General features: G+C 40.0%; 2 protein-coding genes across 5 annotated transcripts; both read left to right on the forward strand.

Annotated features, from left to right (window-relative positions):
• Nucleotides 1-8,585: 8,585 nt before the first annotated feature.
• stx16 (syntaxin 16) lies at nt 8,586-14,231 on the forward strand. Of its 4 annotated transcripts, none has more exons than XM_047026162.1 (9): nt 8,586-9,039; nt 10,241-10,252; nt 10,402-10,509; nt 10,608-10,748; nt 10,930-11,092; nt 11,277-11,365; nt 12,458-12,601; nt 12,693-12,773; nt 12,892-14,231. In XM_047026162.1, exons 1-9 carry the CDS (start codon nt 8,908-8,910, stop codon nt 12,994-12,996), a joined length of 975 nt encoding a protein of 324 aa, XP_046882118.1. In that variant the 5' UTR covers nt 8,586-8,907; the 3' UTR covers nt 12,997-14,231. The 4 variants fall into 4 exon arrangements, with proteins under 4 accessions (XP_046882118.1, XP_046882120.1, XP_046882119.1 ...); XM_047026164.1 differs by having other exon boundaries at nt 8,586-8,988; XM_047026163.1 differs by lacking the exon at nt 10,241-10,252.
• Nucleotides 14,232-14,282: 51 nt separating this feature from the next.
• Nucleotides 14,283-20,294, forward strand: npepl1 (aminopeptidase like 1). Its single transcript, XM_047026105.1, has 12 exons — nt 14,283-14,474; nt 15,342-15,527; nt 15,619-15,789; nt 15,884-15,973; nt 16,085-16,166; nt 16,520-16,662; nt 16,770-16,847; nt 17,391-17,491; nt 17,596-17,719; nt 18,605-18,781; nt 19,005-19,115; nt 19,344-20,294. Exons 1-12 carry the CDS (start codon nt 14,325-14,327, stop codon nt 19,500-19,502), a joined length of 1,572 nt encoding a protein of 523 aa, XP_046882061.1. The 5' UTR covers nt 14,283-14,324; the 3' UTR covers nt 19,503-20,294.
• The last annotated feature ends 346 nt before the right edge of the window (nt 20,295-20,640 follow it).

A 20,640-nucleotide genomic window follows, 5' to 3' on the forward strand; every position in this document is an offset into this window, starting at 1 on the left:
GAATGCCACTCAGAACAGGGCGGGCTGTACTCTCGGATCTTCTTCTTCATTTTATTTTACGGCGATTGGCATCCAGCTCATTACTGCCATCTTCTGCTCTAGTGTGTGGGAAAGACCTCAATATTACTTGCAATCTCCCTTAATAAAAACACGTACACACTTTAAGAAATTTTATCCACCATCCTATACAAATACTCTTTCATTACACAATAGTTGCTTTTAAATTCCTTTTACCTCTAACAAACACCAGTCTACGTATTTCAAACTACAAAAGTATCCATGGATTCACCATCAGATAAACTACTGAAGGCCACAGATTAAACACTCCCAAATTATTTTGCAATACCATTCTCAACCTGACCTGAAGTTATCTGAGACCTCCCATTCCCCCAGCATTCCTGCAACACTTCTTTTGTGGAAATATCTAGGAATCTGTCCCTGCAAATTAACCCAGTAATTTGCCATCAGTTGCATATGTATTAATTCCAATGGGTTGTAGGACAGGGTTGTAGGACGATGTTTTAAAAGCCCCACTGCACATTCTCAATCTTGTTTAGTTCAAATTGAGCCTACACACCTACCGAAACACAAAATTGTAGGTTAATACTTTCTATTGTTCAAATTGAAATAAAGAAAAAATAATAATAATAACTACAGAAACAATCAAAACCTAAAATGTAATTTTTATTTAAAAAATCTCACTGCATATAGTAATATTTAATGAAATATTATTTCCAAACACTGCAAATATTAAGCACAGAAACCATTAAATATTTGTATATTGTTAAAGGCTCGTACACCCTTCAATATAAATGGGACAAAATGGAGACAATATATTTACATTACATACATTTCCAGCATCCCCATCATTTCAATGGTTTTTAAAGTTTTGGATTGGTATTCTTGTGTATATTTCCAATTTGAACTACAATACAATTTTTTGTGAGGTACATAATAAAATCATATATTTCAAATAAATATTTAATCATAGACAAACTCAGTGCACTGACAACTTTGATACACAGCCTCACTGTTACCTATCATTCAGTCCCTCCAAGATTCAACCCCTCCTCCCCATCAAGATCTCTAACACTTTCAAAATCCTCCTCATTGTTTGTTTGGTCTGTATGTGTTCTCTCCTCCTCTGCATGGTATTTTTCTTCACCGGATTCTTGTCTCTCTTCTGTTTCTCCTACTTCATATTGAAGTTTCTCCATCTGACTAGTCTCAATTCTGTCCTCTATGTCCCCCTTCACATCAGTCTCGCCTGTTGACATCCCAAGGCTCAGGCTGCTTTCTCCATCTACCTCGGTAAAACTAAGCTCCTGACAAATAATGTCCCCCTCTTTGTTGATCTCAGCCTCTTTTTCAGTCTCATTCTCTGTCTCAGAGTCAGAGACGTTTGGCTCTGGATCCTCCTCCTCTCCTATAATGACGGTGTCTCCGGAGCCGTGGCTGTCTGTGCTGCTACTGGAGAGGGTGTCATCAAGAGATTCATCAAGGGTGTCATCAAGAGATTCATCAAGGGTGTCATCGAGAGATTCATCAAGGGTGTCATCGAGAGGTTCATCAAGGGTTTCATCGAGAGATTCATCAAGGGTGTCATTGGGAGATTCATCAAGGGTGTCATCGAGAGATTCATCAAGGTTGTCATCAAGAGAATCATCAAGGTTGTCATCGAGAGATTCATCAAGGGTTTCATTGAGAGATTCATTAAGGGTGTCATCGAGAGATTCATCAAGGTTGTCATCGAGAGATTCATCAAGGGTTTCATTGAGAGATTCATTAAGGGTGTCATCGAGAGATTCATCAAGGTTGTCATCGAGAGATTCATCAAGGGTTTCATTGAGAGATTCATTAAGGGTGTCATCGAGAGATTCATCAAGGGTGTCATCTAGAGATTCATCAAGGTTGTCATCACGAGATTTATCAAGGGTGTCATCAATTATTGGGCCAAACAAACCCTCCATACATTTTCCATGCTGTTTCATCTTCAGAAAGTCTTCCACCCCATCTTCCCTGTGAACCTCTGAGCTTCCAGGTTTTTCAAAAGTTGTTATTTTACCAACAGAGCTGAAAACAACCAACTCTTTAGGACCATCAGGGACAACTAGTTTTTCCTTAATCAAATTCATCCCTGTTTCCAGACGATCACAGTCCTCACCCATACTCTCTGGATCCCATGGCTCCACCACCTCCTCCTCCTCATTCTCAGAGTCAGGTGCTGTGTGTTTGCGAATCCGGTTGACTGCGTCCCACAAAGACTTAGGATATTTGGCCTCCTCTCTGTCAGTCGTGAATGGGAACAGCATATTAGGACACTGGAGGTTTGAGCAGATATGAAGAGAAGAGGAGCTAGAAGGGGAAACGGGCTCTGAGGGAGTGGGAAGGGGAGATTGGAAATGGGTTGAGGGAGTACTTTCTGAGAGTTCAGTAGACAGAGTTTCAAGGTTAGAGCTTGAATCTAAGAGAGATAATAAAGGCTGGTTAGGAAAAGAGAGTGGATCTATGTTATACAGAGGGCAATGAGAGGGGGACGTGGGGGGTAAGGGCAGTGATTGGCAGGGGGAATCTTCAGGTGATTGAGGAGGGGAATCAAGATGGATTCCAGGGACAGGGACAGTCTCCATGTCAAGTTGACTTTGTGCTTCATGGCTTATTATGTGAGAGGGTTCAATTGAGGGCTCACTTGTGACCACCGTTTCCTGTAAAGTCATCGCTTGTACTTCAGGTATTATGTTGATGTAATTCTCCACTGCTGTGCCATTTATCTGTTCTCTCTGCTCCATGTCATCCTCTTTATTCTCTGTTGACATTTGGTCACCAAGATCAGATGTGTCATCTTGAATGACATCAGTAACACAAACATCATCCTCAGCTTGATCAAACTCTACTGATGCTGCCTTAGACACTTCCTCCTCTACGATAGCTTCAGAGAGGCACTCAAGGACATCATTACCTTTGCAATCGTCGTTTAGAGATCCACACTCCTTTGTCTGATCATCAGTGTAAGACTGTAGAACAGAGGTTGCCTTCTTTTGGCTCTGAATATTGGAGTCTTGTTGAGCAAACCCTAAAGTCTTCTCAGTGTTCTTGTTCAATGCATTTTTTTCAATAGTGAAAGGTAAAGACAAGACAGGCTTAGAAACATGGCCTGTCTCCCCAGACTTCTTTTGTACGCCTGTCTCTATGACAAGTACTTTAAAAGGACTATGTGGATCCTCGTATACATACTCTTGTACCTCCACTTCTCCTGACTCTCTCTCAGACTTCTCATTATCTGGCACAGGACACTGCTTGTTTGTGCTTAGTTCAGATGTTTCCTCACTGGGGAGAACATCATCTAAACCAGGTGGTGGGCTACTGTGTGATGATGAGCATAAGTACTGTACATGCTCTTTTTTAGGAGGGAAGATGAATTCTACTCTAACAATAACATGGGTTGTATCGATGACTAAAATGCCACTACTGTTTTCAGAGTCTTTGTCTTTCTTAATCTTTAGTCTTTTAACCTCAATATCAATAGGATTTCCAACATTACCTTTATCATTACTCTCATTCTCATTACCTTTCCAGCTGTCCTTTGAACAACATGGAGAAGAACTGTCACTTTCTAATCTGCCCACATAGTTAGGTTCCTTCCACAAAGGGTATTTGACTGAAGCAGAAGTCAGTGGCTGAACTGACCTTCTTTCAGACATAGGAGAGGAAGAGCTATGCAAATGTTTGTTTTCTTGGAGGCCAATATCTTTGTCTGTCGGATCGGACAAGCTTTGGCTCTTCCTGTCACATTCAGAAAACCTTGTTCTGTTTTTAATTACCCTAAGCAGCTCCTCCCTGTGAGCAGCAACCTGTTTGCTGTTCATCCAGTCAGGACCGCTCAGTTTGAGATTGTTTTCTTTTTTCAGGGAAGAGGGGTGAGCTGGAACATCTGAGTCAAGTTGAAGTGATGGTGTACTAGAATCTACTTCATCTGCAAGTTTCTGTAATTCATTTTTGTCAGTGAATTCCCCCGGGCTTCTACTGCCCTCTGTTAATTCTGTGCTTGGTATGCCTACCAACGGTGAAGGATTCAAGAGTGGCAAGGACAGTGGTTCTTCCGGAGAACTTGAGTTTTTTTCCATGCCTTCCATTCTGGATACAAGACAAAATATTGTCTCACCTCCTCTTCTCCTTTTCTTTAAGCTAAGTCTCCTTCCCTCTGTGGGACCATCATTAATGTATGTTTCCGTACACGGTTGTGTTAGCTCCTGCTTCAAGGATGAGTTGCGTGGATCTAACTCAATTGGTACTATATTTTGGGGAGGGGAGTCTAACCATGATAGATCAGCTGCAGCTGGTCCTTGATGACTGAGCCATGCAGGTCCGGTCAACTCCTCCTGTCCTCCCTTCTCACTGGGACAATCAACAGAGGCCTGCTTCTTCAGAATGGTCTGTGAACAGTATGCAGGACTATGGGTCCCAGACTCCCAACTAGGACTCACAAATGCCATGATTTCCTCAGTGTTATACCTTTCAGCATGTGGGAGTACTGGTGAAATATTGTGTGGGGTATTATACGGTGGAGGTGGCATGTAGCCAGGAGGTGTACTAAACATCCTCCTGGGATGTTTTATCTCATTCTCCTTTGTGTCTGAAATGTAGGTTGTTTCTGGGACAAGAGGCTGTGAAAAACAATGGTTGACAGATTGCTGTGCGTCCCTTCTCTCCAAATTTCCCAATTCCCTTGTTTGGGCTGAAAATCCTGGCAAATGGATTTTATTTACTCTTGGTTCAGTTGCATATCTACTACCCCTCTCCAGTACCCTTTCACTTTCTGGTGACCCCTGGGCAGTCCCCCACAACTCTGCCTCCATCCTTCTTCTCCTGGGGAGCGAGTGGCTGTAACGAGCTGCCCAGGCCTCCAGCTCCCGATAACTGCTGTCACTCAGACTCCTCTTAGCAATTTCCCTCCTGTAGTGGACAGGACTACAAGACTCCCACCTCCTCTGCCAGCCCTCCTTCTGTATTCTCCTCTCACACTCCCTTTCTCTTTCCCTGTCCCTTGCAGCCCTGTGAGCCTTTTCTGCGACCCATTCTCTCTCCATTTTCTCGTGAGCCTGATATTCTTTCATACCCTGAAGTTGTCGAGGTTGATTGTCTAGCGTGAAAGGGAAATGTGAGGCAGAGGGAGACAGGTCTGAGTCAGTCCAGTTTGTGTAGTCCTGCAGAACACCTCCAGTCCTGGATCCTGGGATAGTCCAACAGTTGGGCTCTCTGCTTCGATCTTGCCTCTCAGACTGATATGACTGGAAACCTGTTGCCTGATGCTTATCATGATATCTATGGATACAATAGTAGAAATAACAGACATGGAAAGAATGCATCCCCTCTGCTAATTATTATTATTATGTAAAAAAAGTAGAATCAAGTAGAAGGCTAATAGGGCAAGTAGTCTTTATCTATTGCTTTACATCATGGGTATCAAAGCAATGTTCTACTCGGCTGGTGTTCACCAAGAAAGAAACATGAAAAGATAACTGCAATTTGCCTTTAGCTCTATGAGCATGTTCGCTCCGTTTATTTTTATTTTTTTAAGAACATTTTATATTTTGTCTAGAAACAGCTTTCAGTAAACTCACATGTGTATGTAGTTGCGCCCAGGAACAGTTCCAAATTTGGCATACAGGGGTGACTGCCCCTGACTCCCAGCCCAGCACTCCATTACACAATATCTGGAACCGTGGACAAAACTGAAACACTACACAAAAAAGGTGCATACCATTTCTCATCATGTCTAATTATAATTGTGTCATCCGGCTGAGTAAAATAAAAGTATTCTGTCTGTAATTTATATTTTTAAGTAAATGCCACCTAATGTACTTCATTTTGGCAACAACTATATGAACATACAAGGATAGTCACTATCACACATACCTTCCTCCAGTGCTTTCAGATGAACGTCCTCAATCCTAGGGTATGGTCCTGTCTGATGCTGTTCAAGCTAACAGTGCCACTTGTTTAAAAAGACAATGTTTTTGACCCCCTCCCATCCCTCTCATGCCACACAGCCTCCCTCCCCTGTCACTGACAGAGACTGTCCTCCTCTCATCCACATCTAACATTCCCGGTCAAAACATCCCAGTGGAATTATTTAATTAAGTATTTTAAAGCGCACTCTCTACTGGTTGTGTCATCTACCACTGAGTCCCAAACCCTGGGATAACAGACGGTATTAGAGTAAATATAGTATTGAAAATTGGAACTATCTAATATAACACAGCAGTTTGAAAAAAAAACTTTACTCTCAAATGCTTACTTTTACTTTTTAGGAGTTGTTTGAAGGAATAAAAGCCTTTTAGCCTCAAATTTAAACCTCACACTGAAGGTCTGATACCATTATGGCCAGTATGAGAATTAGGATATGTGGACATTTGAAGTTTCAACAGGAGAGATGAGGGAAACACTTTTTAGTGTTGATTTGGGTTGTAATTACAGGAATCTGCTTGTGTTGCACATTAGTAAACAAATTGGGACGGTTACCCATGCTCCCTGCAATATGTTTGAAATACAACAAAGCAGACATACAAGGATATTTTGAGGATAAACACAACCATATATGCCTTTGTGGTAAGGAATGCTAATGGTACCATTAAGGAATTAATAGATTCATAACAAATAGATAAATTATATAATATATACTGTTTGTATCTTAACAATATATCATCCAGGGTGCAATAACAATTATTTTCCAAGCTGGCAATAATCAAAAAACACATGCTGTTAGGCGACATGAGACATAGTCTACCGTCTATAAGTGTTATGTATATTATGTAAACAGAGGAATAATATACACTTTAAACACTTTCTTTATGAATCATTACTCGGCAACAGACTTTGGATGTAGATAGGGATCTGTTGTTTTGTCGAGTGCACCATTGTAAAGGGAGGGTGGTAGTGGTGGATGGGTTGAGGTCTTTCATTCATCGAAACTCTCCAGCGGAACAAACAGGCTTTTCTTTTCTGAACAGAAACTCTGTACATCAGCAGAGAGCAGGAAAGAGGGTGGATGAAGTACATAATTGCATTCGGGATAAAGAATGTAAAATCTGTTTATGTATACAAAATCAATGTAGATGGAATTAAGTATTTAATATTTTGATGTCAAACTTTGCAACTTGGAAAATGACGTTACGTGTTTGATGTATCAGAAATGGTTAGGGAACCAAACCTGTACAGTATACCCAATACAACACTTCTCTTAGAATGCCATCCCCCACAGTGAGTCGGGGAATAATGTCTACATACTAATATTCTGGAATACTCATAGTACACAAATTGAAGTACTCGTCCCAAAGAGGGTCAAATGGTCCTCGTGGTTATTTTATATTATATATTGTCCATCCCCAGTTTTCCAGCTCTTTGTTGCGTCATTTCTGGTCTCTTCAGTCACCAGTTGTTGATGTTCTGTGTACGGTCATGGTCCCCCAGCAGAGAAAATCAGTTGTATCTATAGGCCCCTGTCCCAGTATCACAGATAAGATTTGGCTCCAATGTTGATAGTAAACTAGTGTTTCCAATAGAAGGGGATATGTTTTAGATAAGTACATGACATTTGCATCTATTCCTACATCCCAGTCAGAGAAAAATGTGTGGTGGTCCTGACCCCAGGACACAAATTGGACAGTAGGAGGGACGGAGGGCCAACAACCAGTTTTGTTGGCTGATGCATTGCTTTGCAGATAAGGTCTAACTAAAGAGAGGTATGTCAGCACTACCTCCTCCTGCAGACAGTGTACGGTAAGAATGATGACATGAAAAAACGTGTTAAACATGAAAAGTGTAAATGTTAATTTAGCTCACACCAGTAAAAAAATATAGGCCTAATAACTGACGGTACATCATTTCAATGAAAAATCTGAACAGAAATTGCAAAATTCAACATGTAGAGGATTTGGGGTCCCAATCGAATACCAAATGAAATGTAGCCTGATGTATTTCTGACCTCTACTGGATAGCCGACACAGCCAAAATGCGAGCAATGCCCGTTCCTGCGCCGAGTTCTATGAACTGCTTTCGCCTGATTTCTGCTTGTACTATTGGCATAAATTGATAGCTTCTAAGACCACACAATGTATAACACAACGTCTTTCTCTCTCAGTTGTCTAGTCATGAATGATGAATGTTTGAGTCATCATTTTATTTTACATAGCTATGTTAGATTTACAAGTGTCAGATTCACAGATTACCACATAAGTGCGGCCAAAACGAGGTTGGAGCCAAACACCGATCTATAACCAAATACAAAATAAAATTGTGCATTTTATCTTCTGAAATGTATCTGCAAATAGGACCTACATTTTCTTCAGGAAACTTTCGTCTCAGTTTTCAAACTTTAAAAAGGCAGGCATAAACATGTACACAGAACATAATCTTTAGGAGTAATAATTAACTTGTTATTTCGTTTCTTTTCAATGAAAAAGTAAGAGTGGGACATTTTTAAACGAGATAGAAAAATGTATACTTGTTACGATTTACATAGCTACCTAACCCTTGTGAAATGTATGACGACAAATGACCCGGAAGTACTTAGTTTCTGTATTTACGTTTTCCACGTAGAGGCCATACACAGCTAACTACCGAGCTATTTTGTACTCTCAGGTTTTGTTAGAAAGCAACAAATGGGTCATATTTGTTCGTTTAATTCATGATTTCCTGAAAGCTAGATACATTTAATCTGTCCACTTTTGTTGGGAAGAAAGAACAATATTCTGTCATTTAGTGGGCAGGTTTGCCTGCCTATTTGCTAGCTCGAATTATCTAGCAAGCCTATTTTAGCTAATGTGCATTTGGAATTGTCGTCGTTGCCACTGTGCTACCCACGACTTGTTATTTGATAGCAAACAATTCTGAGTGTGTAAATTAATCATGGCAACTAGACGCCTGACTGATGCCTTCTTATTAATGCGGAACAATGCAATCCAAAATCGACAGATATTGGCTGAGCAAGTGAGTACATACGACCCCCGTCGTACTCTGAGTACACGTAGCAATGCTGCGGTGAGTCTACGTTTATCGCCTGGATCGTTTTGACATTTGATGTGTGTCGTAGTAGCTAGATAGCTTGCCAAACCTAGACAGTGTATGATACAGCGACCATCTACTAAATAAGTTTCAATGTCATAGTTTTGTTTATATACTGGAAAGAAGTGACAATAATCACTTGCAATAAAGTGGAATTTTGGCACGGCAACTAAGTAGCAGCGGTTTTGCGATTATTTTGCCGTATATATGAGCTATGGCTTTTATTGTCATTATTTTAATATTGTAATTTTTTGGACCTTGTCAGTGGACTTGAATGTTTTGATAATTAAAAAGTGTTAATGGTGTGAATCATCTATTCTTAACCCGGCTTCTGAATTGTAACTTGATGAATGGACATGGAATCTTCTGAAATGCTATCAGGCAGAACATTCAGTTAACTGTTAAAAACGTGCTCAAATGGAACTAGATGCATGCATTGTGTTCCAACTTCGAATAGTGTGACCTAGATATATGCAAATTATTTGACAACCCACTTGCTACGAAGTTGCATTTTCCTCTGTAAATGCGTTTTTGAGAAATGCATCAAGTGGATGGTTAAGCTCTATTGTAGATGGTCTGATGTAACATTTTAAATGTTACATTTTGTTTTGTGTATTTTTGAGTGCTGTGTGTTGCAAGCGCATGCTTGCATGAACAGTTGCCCATAGCAAATTGTGTGTTGAATCTTTTGGGATTTATTGACTATTGTCAATCATTTGATGAAAATATGTGTTTTGTTTGGTTGTGGTTTTGACAAGTACCTCTTCTATTTAATAATCTTATAGCTATCTATTTTTTCTCACATCAAGCTTATTTCTGTGCAAACAAAATTCTGTTCTGGTAATATTGATGCTTGTCTTGCAGCTGTATTTTCTCTATGCAGAATATCCCTCTTTAGTTTTCATGTGGGCATCTTTGTTTTTGTATTCACTCTATCACTTCATAACTTTTCTTAAAGTTCAAAACTAAAACACAATGGAAAGTACCTCCTACTATTAATTATCTGAATATTTACTGAATTTCAGAAGTAGCCTAAGTGAATGTCTTATAAAAATCTTGAAATTATAAGAGGTTCTTTAAAGCTGATCACTGCTAATTTGAGGCTCACCTGCTCTTCTGTCCATCCTTTTTTCCTCTTCATTGTATGGGACTGCCCTGGGTCTGCCAATCACATTAGGAGCTTGATGAGGTACTGTGTTTGACATGTCAACAGCATCTGATTTTGCTACCTAAAATAGCCTACTGCTTTATGTTGAAAAATCTAAAGTTAGAGTAGGCCTGAATTAAGTTATGAAAATAATGCACTCTAATATTTTATTTTAATAACTTTACTATTAGCTGGCTGATGACCGAATGGCCCTTGTATCAGGGATTAGTCTGGACCCAGAGGCTGCCATTGGAGTCACAAAAAGACTGCCCCCCAAATGGGTAGATGGGGTGGATGAGGTAAGGACTCAACACTTAAATTATGTCTCATTAGTCTAACACTTTATTTGACTATTTATGACACTAACTCATTGATGAACATTACTTTCCCCTTCTAGATTCAATATGAAATCACACGTATTCGACAGAAAATGAAGGAGTTAGCGGCTCTTCATGACAAGCACATGAACCGTCCCACACTGGATGACAGCAGTGAAGAGGAGCATGCTATAGAGATCACTACTCAGGAGGTCACACAGGTGGGCACACAATGCAAACTACATTTTAAATAATCTGATCATTAGCACTACTAGTAACACATCATTTAAGCTTAGACAAGAAAGGGTTTATGGGGAGTGACTTAATTTTGAAAACAAGGCTAGATTATGATGTTTTATGAGAGCCTTCCTTGTATGTTTGTTTTTTGTTTCATGTGTGTAGATGTTCCACCGATGCCAGCGTGCTGTAACAAGTTTGCAGACTCGCTGTGGCCATTGCACAGAGCAGGAGGAGAGACTACTGAGGAATGTGGTGTCCTCATTGGCACAGAGCCTGCAGGATTTGTCCACCAACTTCAGACACACACAGTCCAGCTACCTGAAACGTAGGAGTTCCTAGGAACGACAAGTGAAATTTCACATGCTTGTGAATTCACTTACTGTTTGCAGATTTCCAGATCCATCCACTTTCTCTCATTTACTTGCTTAATATTTCAGTGCATAACCACTCATGCAACAACATCTGTTATGATTTCTAAATGCAATTTCATGTTTTCCCATCTTGTGCAGGTATGAAGAATCGCGAGGAAAGATCAAAGCACTTTTTTGAGTCCGGTCCTCTAATGGAGGAGGATGAAGATATAGCACTATATGACAGGGTGAGATGAACATAGGGTGTCTTTTCAGGGCCACCTTTGATATTATGTTAACAATTCTAAACTCAGTTATGTGATATCCTGCAAGTGATTGTGGGTGAGAGAGTGAGTGTGGGTGTAAGACCATTTGTGTACATATCTTGTAAAAACTATGTAGTGTCAAAAAGAATCACTGTTGGAGGATGAAGATGTCTTATATAATACAGAATTGCTCTGAAAGTACCAAGTCAATGAAGGGAATAGTTCAACAAGTTCAACACAAAATCAACATATTTATTACACATATATGAGCTCAAGTTGAGTAGAACAGAAGACTGGACAATGAATACAGAAAATCAAGAGAGTATATGGTATCACAATATGGGAGGATACAAGATGATTAGCATAGCCTTTGCAGGCACAGAAAAAGAACACATTGTGCTAAATAGCTTTTGTTTAGGTCTCTAGATTGGGCTCCTAGAAATGGCCTTGTCGCTCCTTTTATTTTCCTCATTCAAAGTTGCATGGTATTATACACTTTGGAAATATTGTAACCTCTGACTTACATTAGTGACACAGGCCTTTCCTAGTCGCACCTTACAAAGAACTAACTTATGGCTATGCAGGCATCAGAAAACAGCATAATGACAGTTCACCAATGATACAAGAAACATAATTAATAGGTAGGCATATTTCTCTCCTGGACATAAGATTACAGTGTGAACTGGTCATGGTTCTGAACTGACCCACATGTGCATAATAGAGAATAATAATTAATACATCACACGCAGCATTCTATAGCAGCAGGCTGGCCATTTGTTTCAAAAATGCTTTTAAATACAGACTGGTTTGATAACCAATATGACCCCTCAAGTTTTGCTTGTACAGAAACACCCAATACTGACGATTTAGTGTGATGTAAAAGTTGCGTTCATTCACGTGTAAAGTGGCCCAAATCATAATAGTGAAGATCAGATTCCATGTGAGTTGTGCTGTTTGACTGTTCTGCTCAAAACAAATCTGAGTCACGTGACCAAAAAAGGGCCCAAAATTTGGGCCACTTTTGACTACAGTGTGAACTTATCCTTGATGTACAATGAAATCACCTTCCTGCAGGGATTCACTGATGATCAGTTAGTACTGGTGGAGCAGAACACTGTTTTGGTGGAGGAGCGAGAGCGGGAGATCCGACAGATCGTCCAGTCCATCTCAGACCTGAATGAGATCTTTAGAGACCTCGCCGGAATGGTTGTGGAACAGGTGACGGACGCCTACCAATTTGTATCGTGATGATTATTTCATGAATGAATCTGCATGTCCTGGTAATAATTAATTCTTATACCATTATCAGGGCACAGTACTTGACAGAATTGACTTTAACGTGGAGCAAGCCTGTGTCAAAACAGAAGATGGGTTGAAACAGTTACAAAAGGTGAACAAAATATGCTACATTTATATTTGTATGTTATAACAACGTTATGTGCCAGGGTCAAAGAATTTGTCTTGATTCATCAACTTCGATGAAACGTGTTCTTTTTATTTTCTTGCAGGCTGAACAGTATCAGAAGAAAAACAGAAAAATGCTGGTCATTTTAATCCTGTTTGTTATAGTTGTTGTTCTAATACTTATTCTATTTGCGACAAAATTTGGTTAATAATGCATTCCATTGCATTTGGTATGTCTGTGTGGGTGTTTTCTGTGCATTTGTGTGCGCTTGTATGAGGGTCTTTGCTCTCGTTATCTGTACTTCAAAATGACCCTACCTGCTTGTCCTACCTACTGGTCAACAGCTGAAGACCCCTTCCTCCAGCTTTAGGGCACTTGTTATATTATGTGCATGATTCAAGGAAATGGTTAAGGATCCTATACAACAGACCTGCTGTCAAACCCTCTTTTTGCTTCAATGTTCTGAAGTCGGAAATGAAAGATAGCATTCCATATCTATCCTTGCGAAGAATGACTAATGAAAGGTCATGACATAGACTGACATTTTATTTAGGGACAATTTAGGTGGTTACCTTGAAATCAAGAATTCTCACCAGTTTTAATGTAAGGTATTGGCACGCTGTCAAAATGTTTGTTGAGTTCTTGCTCCAACAACATACAGTTCAAATGAATAGAGAGGGTTCATCAGCAGCATGAGTTTGTTTCTGTTAGCCCTGGACCCTACAGATACCTCTTCATTCCTTTGCTTTACTTTTAAGAGGTAAAATGGTTATTGTATTCTCTCACTTAAGGGACTCACTTAAAATGGTTTATTTGTTCAACATATCTTTCGATTTAAGAGCTGTGTCATCATGTCCCCGTGACATATTTATGATGTCATGTGTCTGTCTGTCATGACGTTGCACATTTCAGATCCCATGATTACCGCTCATAACCCTCTGGTTTGGAAAATGCCTGGTACAATATATCAGGTGTCTTAAATCCTTTTTGCAGTTTGCACGTATAAAAAAAACTGGTGGATTTTTATTGATGGCTGTAAAACTACTGTCTCCTGTATGATATGAATAAATTACTATTTATTTTTAGTTTAAATGTCAAAGTGGTCTTATTAATCTCAGTAGTGATCAACGAGGGGAAGGCAAGTTTGTGTGGTACTTAACAACACAAACGGAATAAATATCAACGGTCCTGGATGTATTAATTATAGTGAATAATTTCACTTTCAATCCAGTATGAGAAATGCTTTACATGTTTGCAATTAATCCTTGATAATTGTGGATGACCTGACATTATAGGAATACTTTTTAATTTCTCTTGAGCTGCATTGAATCATTGACGTTGTGATGTTCTGTGTTGAAAAATAATTACAATCTCCTAATTGTAGCTACTGTACCTGAGTAAATGTTTTATTTTATTTTTAATAAACAGTAAAAATATATCCCACGTGACTTTGATATTTCTTCTTTAAAAAGTCTCGAGGGTTTTTCCTCTGAGCGTGGGTACAAAGTGCATCGTCCATCTATAGGTTAGTCCAAGATGGCGAACGTGGTGCTCGAGTTCAAGGTTTCTGCCGGTGACTCGGAGCCACAGAATCGCCCTGTCCTTATTGTTGGTCAACATAGCAACCTGCAACAAGTGAACTGGACTCAAGTCAAGGGAAAACTGCAACCGGTCGTCACCAAAGAGGTAAACCTAAAGTAAACTGTTGTTGTCTGGTCTAGAACAGTACGCTGCAGAACAGCGGCCGCCGCGTAGTCACGTTCACCTGTTCCTCTTTTGCATGGTTTGTGATATTGCTAGCTAACAAACTAGGACAGTCTATATTACAATTAAACACTTTGTCTTTGTCAATGCGTTATTTGGTTTGTGTGATCTAATTTAGTCGTACCACTTAGCTAGTCTAGCTACTTTGTACCGATGACTCAGCCTAGGCAACGTCACTCAGTACTAGCTTGCCAATGGCATTAGCAATGCTACAATAACTGTCTATGTTGTAGCCGAACTCGGACGCAAGTTCTGTAGTTAGCTAGCTTAGCTAACCAAATTGGACGGAGTAAACAATGTGAGCTTGATGGCTAGTCTATAACGTTTTGGCATTGCACAGGTGTAGTAGATTATTACATGATGTAGCAGCTATTTAGATGGCTGCTAAATTATAACCTCATGTACACAACTAGTATAGTAGTATGCTACTGTACATGGCGAGTGATGTGGTTCTTAGCTAAGCTACTAGTAGTAGTGGCGAGTGCAAGCAACACACTCAAATGTTACGCTATCATAGTGTATGTTAATAAGGCTTTTCAAGTAATGTTGTTATGCTAGATAATTACACTTGATTGAGTTGCTGACCCTTATCGTTTTTACAGCCTTTGTCTTGCTTTCTTTCCTCGTGTCTAGGCCAAATGTAGGCCAAAGAGATGGCATGTGAGGCAGGAAGCAAATGGAGGAACAAAATAGTGGCACCCACGACATGCATGAACTAATACAAAGGAGAGGGATATGCATAAAATAACTGTTGTTGCAGCCTCACTTAAGTCTTGTGTTATTTACTAGGTCTGGCAGGCTGCGCTCAGTGCCTTGAATCCCAACCCCACTGACAGCTGTCCTCTGTACCTGAGCCATGCAGCGGTGGCAGCCATACCATCAAGAGTCAGCAGGCACAACAGCCCCTCATCTGCACACTTTCTTACCCGTCTGGTCCGCACCTGCCTTCCCGTAGGCGCTGCCCGCTGTATCCTGGTTAGTCTTAATGAGTTTTTGTATAAACCTTTGTCATATGTAATAATGTAAACAAAAAGAGTACTTAAACTAAAGCTTGATTTGTTTCCAGATTGTTTGTGAGCGTGCTGATGTGTTTGCCTCGGCCTGTGCCATTTCCCGAGCCTTTCCGATATTCTCTCGTCGGTCCACATCCTCACGCAGGAATGAGAAGAAGCAGGTCACTGTGGAGTTTGTCATAGTGGGCCAAGACAATGGTCCTCTGGACCCAAGTACATTGGAGGTATCTTCCCTTACATTTGCACACAACTCTGATGTGTCTTTTTTGTAAATACTGCTTTATTTCGATTGACCCCAATCCCCCACCCCCACCCCAGTGTCTTACCAATGCTGCAGATGGAGTGAGATTGGCAGCTCGAATTGTGGACACACCCTGCAATGAGATGAATACGGATCATTTTTTAGATGTGAGTTTGATCGATTACTTGTTTTCAGTTACTTTATCAAAACGATTATCATACTAATTTAGATAATGCTAGGTTACTTTTTAAATATGTATGTGTATATATTTTTTTTAGGAGATCAAAGCTGTGGGGGTTGAACTGGGAATTACTCCTGTAATCATTCGTGGGGAAGAACTGAAACAAAGAGGCTTTGGAGGTACAGTTGAGTACAGTCTCAGTAGGCCCATCTAACTTAAATATAATGTGTTTTCTTCAGACATGTTTGTGATCATATTGTTAGTAAAAAAAATTAAAAAAAAGTCAGCCATCAAAGGTTCTGCTTTTGTCGACTGTTGTCCTCACTTCCCATTTTGTATCCGTTCTCCTACTTCTCACATTCTTTTTAACTGCTAATTCTTTCACTGTTTCATTAACAATTGTTATTTTAGGATGAACAACATTGTCTAAAGCAGTAGTGCTAATTATGTCAGATTGGAGCAAAAGTACTGTACCACCAGAGCGAGTCAGACTTTAGTGAATAGATGTTGACTGTTTTGGATATGTCTTCAGGGATATATGGAGTGGGCAAGGCAGCGGTGCACCCCCCTGCTCTGGCAGTCTTGAGCCATACACCAGATGGTGCAACTCAAACCATTGCATGGGTGGGCAAGGGTATAGTGTATGACACTGGTGGGCTCAGCATCAAGGGAAAGGTAAAATGAATTGTTGATTTGAAATTCAGTTTCCATATAATATCAGCTGAGTGTGTCACATCAACTGATTATAAGTTATTTATGCAAACTTTGTTTCCACTTGGAAGACCACCATGCCTGGCATGAAGAGAGACTGTGGTGGAGCTGCAGCCATATTGGGAGCTTTCAAAGCCACTGTCAAACAGGTCAGTACTACTGGAGTACAGCAATATGCTTTTTGGACCTGATAAGTCAGCTTAAGGTTTGGGTTGCTATTCCTATTTCAGGAGACCCAGCAACATCTGATGTTAGACAACATGTATATCTAACATTGTATACTGAAAAAGTGTTAGTACAAAGTACCAAGTCAACAAAGTGAATCACCAAGTACAAAATCAACGTATTTATTATAGATCTCTAAGGTAAAGTTGTCTGATACACTCAAGTTGAGAATCTCAGAGGACTGAATACAGGAAACAGGGCAGTTAAATACTGACTCAAGAATGACAATCAACATAGCCTTTGCAAGCACAGAAAGAGGATGCGGCATTCTAAATAGCTTTTGTTTAGGCTTTTAGAAATGGCCCTGACGTTCAATGTTCTCATGAGCTAACATAGCAGATTATAGTTCAAACATTGTATAAAATTAATCATTAGCTGTAATTTGTATTATTGTTAACTGATCAGAGGGACAAGGACAGACTTATTCAATACAAATAAACCAGTTTTAATATTTATGTTTGCTTCAGGGGTTCAAGGATAATCTCCATGCTGTATTCTGCCTGGCAGAAAACGCAGTCGGACCCACAGCAACACGACCAGATGACATACACACACTGTACTCTGGAAAGTAAGTGTCTTCTATATTGATGAGAACTGGAGGCAACAAAATAAATAATGATGTGAAAACAATTTGTGAATCCTAACATTTCACAATGTTCCATAATTCAATAGGACAGTAGAGATCAACAACACTGATGCAGAAGGCAGGCTGGTGTTGTCTGATGGTGTGGTGTATGCGAGCAAGGATCTTTCTGCTGACATCATTTTGGACATGGCCACTCTGACAGGGGCTCAGGTAGGTCACAACGTTCGGTTGGGTGATCAAATACATTTTCAAGCATTATATATGTGTTTGTACCCTAGGCCATTGACTTAAAATACTGATTGCTAAAAGGATACTTTTTGGGTTGGGTATTAAATAAGTGCACAAAGTTATACATTTAGTCATTTAGCAGACGCTCTTATCCAGAGCGACTTACAGTAAGAACAGGGACATTCCCACGAGGCAAGTAGGGTGAAGTGCCTTGCCCAAGGACACAACGTCATTGGCACGAACCGGCAACCTTCTGATTACCAGCCCGATTCCCTAACCGCTCAGCCATTTGACTCCCATCTGACCTCCTTACACTGACCAGATTGTATCGTAGAACTGCCTATGAAAGAACGTTGTGACTTTACCGTCTGTGCTTTGACTTTGACAATATGCAGTTAGAGATTAACAAATCTAAAAGCTAAATAGGGTGTTTGACGGACCCAATAAACCCGCACTTTGTTCTGTGCTCTTTGCTCGCAATACTATTGGAATTAGCAAAAATCTAAATGACTAATCCTAGCAAAATTTACATTGGAATAGAATACAACGTTGAACAAGTTGTTTTGTTGTTTTTAACAAACACATTTCTAGATGCTAAAAATAAATAATTATAATTATAATAATAATAAATTTGTTCATTTGTAAGAGGAGTTTTAAGCAGTTAATATTTACTTCAACAATGATATAGGATTTAACCAGGCGATAACCATGCTTTGAACTTGCACAGAAAATCACATGCATGGTTATGAGTTGGCCTATAAAAATCACCCCAAAAAATGATTAACTAATGCTTACACTTACATTTTATGTGCTGACTCACATAAATTGTCACATGACTTGGTTTCCTTTTGTTTTGCATTTTCTCAGGGGATATCCACTGGGAAGTACCATGCGGCCGTGATGACCAACAGTGAGCAATGGGAGGCTGCTTGTGTGCGTGCTGGCCGCAGCAGTGGAGACCTGGCTCATCCTCTGGTTTACTGCCCAGAACTGCATTTTAGCGAGTTTACCTCCGCTGTGGCTGACATGAAGAACTCTGTAGCAGTAAGTTGTCCCCCTCCTCATCCTCAAGTGTCAAACTTCTCGTCATCAAATTTTGGAGCTCATAAAAGTTGTTTCAGAAACATCAAGAAATTGATTTTTGTTCTTGCTAGTTAGGTTCAATGTCATGGAAGATTCATGGTGAAAATAAGTCCAAAAGATTTGTGAACACTAATTTATATTAGGTTGAATTTGGCTGAAATGCAGTGCCATTGGTGTGTTTCAGGATCGGGAGAATGCTCAGAGCTCCTGTGCAGGCCTTTTCATTGGCTCTCACCTTGGCTTTGACTGGCCTGGGATCTGGGTCCACGTAGACATCGCCTCCCCTGTCCATGCTGTGAGTACCTGGATCTATTTTTTTGCAGTTCCACTCAGTCACATTGACCCCAAAAGTCTGCCATTCACAGTAATGCAGTCTCATGACAACAGTAGTTACACATTTGCCCTTGCATTCTAGTGGGGGGTATCTGTCAAGGGTACTCATTATTTTAGTGTAGTTTAGCGTTCCACCTCGGCTGCCCTTAATGTGTCCTAATATTTATTTTTTATTTTTCAAATCTGTCAGGGAGAGCGTGCTACAGGCTTTGGTGTGGCTCTGCTCATGGCTTTATTTGGTCAGGCTTCAGAGGACCCCATTCTCAATCAGGTGTCTCCTCTTGGAATGGCTAAATCAGCCTCAGGAGACCAGATGGAGCGGGACAGCAAGAGGAGGAGACTGGTCTAAAACTACAACCAACTGTACTCTCTACCACAAAAACCCCACTACTGCCACAAGACGCCCTCATGCATCTCCACTCTACAATAGTTTTACGTTATAGATATAGGGAACTTCTGTGTGCAGGTTTTTGTTAATGTCCATTTCCTATCCCTGACCAACCTCTGTTAAATAAAGTAATTGATAAGTTTATGTATTACCTCCCCAAGGAATTAAACAAGTATTACAAAAGGTTGAAGACTGTATTGGTTTAGTAAAAACCGAGAATTCATAAATATCTGCTTTGTCATTGGAGCGTTCAGGTTTTGAGGGCCATTCTTCATGAAATGCACTGATCAAGGTGGTCACACTTTATACTTTTCCTAGATGCAGTGTTTATAAAATAAGCTGGGAACAGGCAGGCATTAGTTTCTCAGCAAGTATAACATTAATGGCACTTAATTGACTGGTCTCAATTTGTTTCAAACTCCTCTCAATAATTGGTGGCATTATGGATGTGTGTGACATTTTACCCACTTGGGTATTTTGCTGACCTGATTTGGCTTATTGTAGGCCTACTGTAACACTGAAATGAATCTGTTTCCTGAATCAATGCCCTCGTAAATTGACACCTGAAGTAACTGACTGAGGGAGTATCTTCACTGAATTTTCTTTTCGGTTTCCGTCTCGCAGGACTTTAATTAAACATGTTGGCGGTTTTCAACCATAGCCTCTATAAACTGATGCCAAATTGTAGTTATGGACTTGATGAACTTAAACTGAATAAAATTGGATCTTTGGAATAAAGACAACAACAATCAATGCTGGTTTTCGTGTTGTCTTGTTAAAAAATTCTTATACAAAAAATGTATGTTGTAGGTAGGGCTAATACCGAAATTGTATTCATGCAGTAGCCTACGCATTCATGTAGTGAAAGAAATATGAAACGACGGAGACTACAATACAGAGATGTTTTATATTTTTCAGTTTTAGAACGTTTTTTTCAGCTTTTGAACGTAGACACGGGATTGTGTGGGTTATCAAAGCGGCCCGTTCTGTCTTTAGCCTGTAGATTATAATTTGTAACATACTTGGGGGTGGCTTGCCTTCGGCAAAGGCACAACCTTTGTTCTCTCACATACAGGCCTATATTTATTATTTACTGATT

Source organism: Hypomesus transpacificus, chromosome 9 (genome assembly GCF_021917145.1).
Source record: "Hypomesus transpacificus isolate Combined female chromosome 9, fHypTra1, whole genome shotgun sequence".
Lineage (NCBI taxonomy): Eukaryota > Metazoa > Chordata > Actinopteri > Osmeriformes > Osmeridae > Hypomesus > Hypomesus transpacificus.

What these genes read in the sequence shown, in the direction of transcription:
- stx16 (XM_047026162.1), top strand. Translation starts at nt 8,908, where the DNA reads ATGGCAACTAGACGCCTGACTGATGCCTTCTTATTAATGCGGAACAAT. An exon ending in GGGTAGATGGGGTGGATGAG is followed by an intron (nt 10,510 to 10,607) that starts GTAAGGACTCAA and finishes TTCCCCTTCTAG; the next exon opens with ATTCAATATGAAATCACACG. An exon ending in ATATAGCACTATATGACAGG is followed by an intron (nt 11,366 to 12,457) that starts GTGAGATGAACA and finishes ACCTTCCTGCAG; the next exon opens with GGATTCACTGATGATCAGTT.
- npepl1 (XM_047026105.1), top strand. Translation starts at nt 14,325, where the DNA reads ATGGCGAACGTGGTGCTCGAGTTCAAGGTTTCTGCCGGTGACTCGGAG. An exon ending in TGGACCCAAGTACATTGGAG is followed by an intron (nt 15,790 to 15,883) that starts GTATCTTCCCTT and finishes CCCCCACCCCAG; the next exon opens with TGTCTTACCAATGCTGCAGA. An exon ending in TCGCCTCCCCTGTCCATGCT is followed by an intron (nt 19,116 to 19,343) that starts GTGAGTACCTGG and finishes CAAATCTGTCAG; the next exon opens with GGAGAGCGTGCTACAGGCTT.